Genomic DNA, 6,675 nt, shown 5'->3' with positions numbered 1-6,675 from the left:
AGCAGTCCCAGCCTACTCAGCCTCTCCTTTTAGCTCACACCCTCCAACCCTGGCAACATCCTTGCAATGAAGAATGCTACATGAATACAGTTGTTGTTATTCCTCTCCTTTCAAATATTTCAAAAGTATTTTCACAAACTCCTCGAGGGAAATTGTATATTACAATTTTTTTTTAGTTCAAATTTCTCAATTTGCATGAAACCAATATTGAGATGGAATTCCCTGCTGTGCTGTACAGTGTTCTCCTCCCATCAACATTTGATATGAAGATGCGATTTTCATTGGATTGGCAATGTAGGAACTTCAGTTATGCAGCAGACACTTTGTTGATTTCATATGTATCAAGGAAAACTGCACATTTTGATGCTCAGTATCCTGCACTAAGTTAACATGTGGTGTGTTTGCTCGGATAGCTTGCTGGGGTTGACCAATGTTGTGGGTTCAATTCTCAAACTGGTTGAGGTTACAATGTCTCTCCCTCTCAATCTCACCCCATGCCTGAGGTGTGATGAACTTCAGGTGAAACCATCCCCAGTCGTCTCTCTCTCTCTCTCCACAGTGGAGAACAGTCTATCCTATGGTAAGACTATGTTGACTTTACCTTCCACTTGTAGTAGCTCCTCACAATTTAGCAGACAGCAAAGTGCCTCATATCTTTTTTTCTCTTTCGAAAATACCTTTATTAGGATCATCGAACTGTACAGCATGGAAACAGACCCTTCAGTCCAGCTTGTCCATACCGACTAGATATCCTAAATTTGCCTAGTCCCATTTGCCAGCATTTGGCCCCATAGCCCTCTAAACTCTTCCCATTCATATATCTATCCAAATGTCTTTTAAATGTTGTAATTGTACCAGCCTCCACCAGCTCTGGCAGCTCATTTAATACATGTACCACCCTCTGTGTGAAAACGTTGCCCCTGAGGTCTCTTTTATATCTCTCCCCTCTCACCCTAAACCTATGCCCTCTAGTTCTGGACTCCTCCACCCTGGGGAAAAGGCCTTGATTATCCACCCTATCCATGCTCCTCACGATTTTATAAACCTCCGAAAGTCACTCTTCAGTCTCCGAAGCTCCAGGGAAAACAGCCGCAGCCTGTTCAGCCTCTCTCTATAGCTCAAACCCTGGCAACATCCTTATAAATCTTTTCTGAATCCTCTCAAGTTTCACAACATCCTTCCTATAAAGGGCTCCAGCCCGAAACATCGATTCTCCTGCTCCTTGGATGCTGCCTGATTGATGAGGACAGAGTGGTAGATGTGATCTATATGGATTTGAGTAAGGCGTTCGAGAAGGTTCCCCATGGGAGACTGGTTCGCAAAGTTAGATGTCATGGAATATGGGGAAAACAAGCCAGTTGGCTACAGAACTGGCTCAAAGGTAGAAGACAGAGGGTGATGGTGGAGGGTTGTTTTTCAGACTGGAGGCCTGTGACCAGTGTAGTGTCACAAGGATCAGTGCAGGGTCCACTATTTTTTGTCATTTATTTAAATGATTTGGATGTGAGCATAAGAGATAAAGTTAGTAAGTTTGCAGATGACACCAAAATTGGAGGTGTAGTGGACAGCGAAGAAGGTTACCGCAGATTACAATGGGATCTTGATCAGATGGGCCAATGGGCTGAGAAGTGGCAGAAGGAGTTTAATTTAGATAAATGCGAGGTGCTGCATTTTGGGAAAGCAAATCTTAACAGGACTTATACACTTAATGGTAAGACCTGAGGGGGTGTTGCTGAACAAAGAGACCTTGAAGTGCAGGTTCATAGCTCCTTGAAACTGGACTCGCAGGTAGATAGGATAGTGAAGAAGGTGTTTGGTATGCTTTCCTTTATTGAGTATTGAGTATAGGAGTTGGGAGGTCATGTTGCGGCCGTACAGAACATTGGTTAGGCCACTGTTGGAATATTGCATGCAATTATGTTCGCTTTCCTATCGGAAGGATGTTGTGAAACTTGAAAGGGTTCAGAGAAGATTTACAAGGATGTTGCCAGGGTTGGAGGATTTGAGCTGTAGGGAGAGGTTGAATAGGCTGGAGCTGTTTTCCCTGAAGCTTCAGAGGCTGAGGGGTGACCTAAGGGAGGTTTATAAAATCATGAGGGGCATGGAAAGGATAAATAGACAAAGTCTCTTCCCTAGGGCGGGGCAGTCCAGAACTAGAGGGCATAGGTTTAGGGTGAGATGGGAAAGATATAAAAGAGACCTCAGGGGCAACTTTTTCATACAGAGGGTGGTGCATGTTTGGAATGAGCTGCCAGAGGAAGTGGTGAAGGCTGTTACAATTGCAACATTTAAAAGGCATCTGGATGGGTATATGGATAGGAAGGGTTTGGAGGGATATGGGCCGGGTGCTGGCAGTTGGGACTAGATTGGATTGAGATATCTGGTCGGCATGGAGGAGTTGGACCGAAGGGTCTGTTTCTGAGCTGCACATCTCTATGACTGTAATTCCATCACGGCCAATCCAACTAAGCTGCACATCTTTGGATTTTGGCAGGTAACTGGAGCACCCAGAGGAAACCCACAAGACACAGGGAGAATGTGCAAACTCCACACAGTCACCCAGGGGTGGAATTAAACCCACGGCTCTGGTGCTGTGAGGCAGCAGTGCTAACCACTGAGCCCCTGAAGAAGGGCCTGTGCCCGAAACGTCGAATCTCCTGTTCCCTGGATGCTGCCTGACCTGCTGTGCTGTTCCAGCAATAAAGTTTCAACTTTGATCTCCAGCATCTGCAGACCTCACTTTCTCCCCTAAGAAGATAACCAAGAGAACTGAAAGCAGCACTACCTGTGTCCAGTGCAATGATTGAAAGCAACTTGTCTATTCTTGCCTCTTATTAATGATTTTTGACAATCAATTACTTTCTACATTTTGGAAAATGATGCACTAAAGTCAATGTTAGTTGCCGCTTTGTTTTATTTCGAGAACTCAGTTATGGTCAAGGGACATTACAGTGAGCACGCGTAGTGCAAAGAATTATTAATACAACTTAATGAGTGAGAATTTACATCTACCAATAAATCCACATACAGCAAGGAATGATAGAACAGCTTGCTGCTGAGGCCCCAAGCTCTCTAGGAATTGCAATGGGATCTATGATCTATGGCACAGGTCTGAATTGCAATTCAATTGCCCTGCTTCTCTTATTCTCCATCTGACCCTCACCTGAAGACAAGGGCCTGGACTACCTCTGTGCTACAGTATAGTGAATTGATAATATCTATCATTATTCATTTGTGCAAACTTCAGGTCAACTTCTCCATCATAAATGACCATGTCTGGATCATAATAGAAACTTCCTATGTAAATTTCTTGACTGGAATTTCCTTTTTCGTTTTTCTTTGTCATACCTTTTCCATTTCCATTTCCCTAAGCTCCTTGTCATTCAAATCCAGGAGTTATTACTTCCATCCCCTGCAACTTTATAATAATTAAAAGATTGAAACAGTTTCTACCCGACTGTTAGAATACTGAATGGACTCAAACTCTTAACATTTATTTGTACTTGTGTTTTTGTTTTTGCTGCTGTTTACCTATTATTTACTATCTATGATACTTAACTCTGTGATCTGCCTGTATTGCTCGCAAGACAAAGCTTTTTACTGTGCCTCTGTGCACATGACAATAAATTAATTAAAATAAATTAAATTTAATATTCTGTTCTGTAGATAATTTTCTCCTTGTTTCTCTTTGTGACTGAAATAACTGCAGAGGCCAGTATCCCGTCACCAAGTCACCCCTTATTTACTTGTGCACTCCACTGGCTGTGACCAGTCAGCTCAGAGTCAAACCCTGAAGTGAAGAGATTCTGAATCCCCTGTTTATGCTGGCCAGCCAGGGCTCCCTGATTGAGGTTGTTAACCTGGCTTAATCAAGGATCTCAAAGTCGATGAGATTCACCAGATTCCAGTCACGACAGTGACATTGCTCCTGTCGATCACCATTAATCATGCCCCAAACGCCGACTCTCCTGCTTCTTGGATGCCTCCTGACCTGCTGTGCTTTTCCAGCGCCACACTTTTCAACTCTGATCTGCAGCATCTGCAGTCCTCGCTTTCCTCTTAATATTCAGTTTTGTGCAGCCTGACACAAGTTAATGTCCTGGACATTCAGAAACGTTCAAGTGTTAAAAATGTTGGGATATCTGCTTGACATGGACGAGTTGGACCGAAGGGTCTGTTTCCGTGCTGTACATCTCTATGATTGTACTCTCAGCTGTAATTGTCTCATGTGTAGGCTGGCAAAAAAATCTCTGCTCCTGCAGAGCAGTAATTCAGGGAGATGTTGGCACAATGGTAATGCCATTAGACAAGTAATCCTGAGGGGGAGAATCAACGTTTCGGGCAAGAGCCCTTCATCGGGAATGGGGGCAATTCATCATTCCTGATGAAGGGCTTGTGCCCGAAACGTCGATTCTCCTGCTCCTTGGATGCTGCCTGGCCTGCTGTGTCCTCACTTTCTCCTAAGTAATCCCAAGGCCTAGTTAAACTTCTGGGAACCTGGGTTCAAATCCCATCACAGCTTCTGGCTGTAATTAAATGCAATGAAAATCCTGGAATTGTAAAACAGCCCATTGTTGCAAAAACCCCTCAACTCCATGGGTGAAGGAGATCTGCCCTGGTTATCGGGTCTGGCCAATAGGTGACTCCAGACCCACTGTCACATGCTGGTCTCTTAACTACCCTCCGAAATGATCCAACAAGTGACTTGGTGGTTAGGGATAGATATATTCCTGATGAAGGGCTTTTGCCCGAAACATCGATTTTCCTGCTCCTCGGATGCTGCCTGACCTGCTGTGCTTTTCCAGCACCACTCTAATCCAGAATCTGGTTTCCAGCATCTGCAGTCATTGTTTTTACCTTGGTGGTTAGGGAACAAATGCTGGGTTTGTCCGCAATGCTCACAGTCCATGAAGGAATAAATTAATCAGGCACTGGGAAAAAACAACTCCTAAGACTGTTTGCATGTGGAAGGTAACAAAATGCACACTCCTGGGTCGAACTGATGAACATTTGAGCCCCATCTACAGATCGGATACTTCAGCTGCTTGATGCAGGCCAAAAATTCTCAGTTAAAAATCACACAACACCAGGTTATAGCCCAACAGGTTTAGTTGGAAGCACTAGCTTTTGGAGCGCTGCTCCTTCATCAGGTGGTTGTGTAGTACACAATTGTAAATCACAGAACTTATAGCATTTATTGTACTCCTGATGAAGGAGCAGCGCTCTGAAAGCTAGTGCTTCCAAATAAACCTGTTAAACTATAACCTGGTGTTGTGTGATCTTAACTTTGTACGCCCCAGTCCAACACTGGCATCTCCAAATCAGAAATTCTCAAGTTGCCATAGGTGACTTTTGTGCTGTTTGACAGATTTGACAGCATTCTTGAGAATCCTGGCATATCTTGCAGCAAATGGAGAGGGAATAAAGCTTGTTTCCAATTCTTGCTGCGATTATAGCTGTTTTCGGAGAGCCTGTGGAGAAGGGGTACGTACATGCCTACCAGATGGGGGTGTCTGGAATGCAGGGGAAAGGCTGATTTCTGACACAGGAGTGCCAACGCATGCATAATAACACCACAATGTCATAAGCCTGCTTGTTTGAGTCGTGCCTTGATTGCAACCTATTGGTTTCTGAGCTGGGAGAAAAAAGTGGGGCACATTTGGATACATAAGCTGCAAGAATGAACATTTGAAGGCGGGGTCACTCTCTGAGGCACTTTGACCTCGCCCGCAGAGGCTTGCGTAGCTGCGAAGGAAGAGGTTGTGCCAGGCGAGGGAGCGGGAAGGGGGAGTTTGAAATAGAGACTTTTGGGTTTTCTTTAACCCAAAAAAAAACTTTACGTGCGTCTTCTTTGCCCCGGGGCCTTGCCTCCAGGACTTTCCGGGCCGTTGCAGACAGGGTCTCAGCTGGAAGATGGAGGGTTGCACGGGGGCCTGGAGCTTGAGCGTGCCGCTGCTGTTGCTGGCCGGTGCGGCCCTGTGCCAGCCCCAGGCGGGGACAGAGGCTGCCCTGGCGGTGGAGCAACTGGGCGACACGAACTGGACCCTGATCCTGAGCGGCGAGTGGATGTTGCAATTGTAAGTGGCAACATGGGAATGGAACGTGGCCCGGAGCGCGCGGGGCGGGGAAACCCCCCCGTATGTATCCCCGGGAAGGGAATCCCCTGCTTCTGGGGGCGCGCGCGAGCGCGCGGCGGGACAATGACCCGGCAGCAGCCGGGGAATCCCCTCCTGCTCAGTGACAAGTGAGTGCAGCAGCAAAGGAGAGCGGCAATGAATGCAGAGCACTGGGCCCTCATTCTCCGGAAACTCTTGCACGCTGAATCATCATTTGGGTTGCATGTATTTCTTTATGTTTTTGTTTGGGGGGGAGGGGTGGAAACAGTGTTGCAATTGCAAGCTCCAGTCTGCTGTTGCAAACCATTTTCTGGATTAGTGGTGCTGGAAGAGCACATCAGTTCAGGCAGCATCCGAGGCAGTTGCAAACCATTGGCGACATCCTCCCGCTGTTGTAAAATCATTGTGCCCACCCATGAGGGCTCTCAACTCCCTCACCCCACCCTTTTGCATTTTCCCTCCTCCCCCCTTTTGCATTTTCCCTCCTCCCCCCTTTTGCATTTCCCTCCTCCCCCTCTTTGCATTTCCCTCCTCCCCCTCTTTGCATTTCCCTCCTCCC

General features: G+C 46.2%; 1 protein-coding gene across 2 annotated transcripts in view; it reads left to right on the top strand.

Annotated features, from left to right (window-relative positions):
* Positions 1-5,489: 5,489 nt before the first annotated feature.
* The window catches only part of tmx4 (thioredoxin-related transmembrane protein 4), a 56,126-nt gene continuing 54,940 nt past the window's right edge, over positions 5,490-6,675 (top strand). Inside the window, exon 1 of one of the 2 annotated variants that reach the window (XM_043696582.1) lies at positions 5,490-6,077. In XM_043696582.1, the coding sequence (XP_043552517.1) occupies positions 5,914-6,077 (164 nt within the window). In that variant the 5' untranslated portion in view covers positions 5,490-5,913. The remainder of the gene's footprint in view (positions 6,078-6,675) is intronic. The other variant, XM_043696583.1, reaches the window with a different exon arrangement.

This window comes from Chiloscyllium plagiosum, chromosome 9 (assembly GCF_004010195.1).
Source record: "Chiloscyllium plagiosum isolate BGI_BamShark_2017 chromosome 9, ASM401019v2, whole genome shotgun sequence".
NCBI lineage: Eukaryota > Metazoa > Chordata > Chondrichthyes > Orectolobiformes > Hemiscylliidae > Chiloscyllium > Chiloscyllium plagiosum.
The sequence above is the reverse complement of the archived record's forward strand: the minus strand, read 5'-3'. Positions and strand labels throughout refer to the sequence as shown.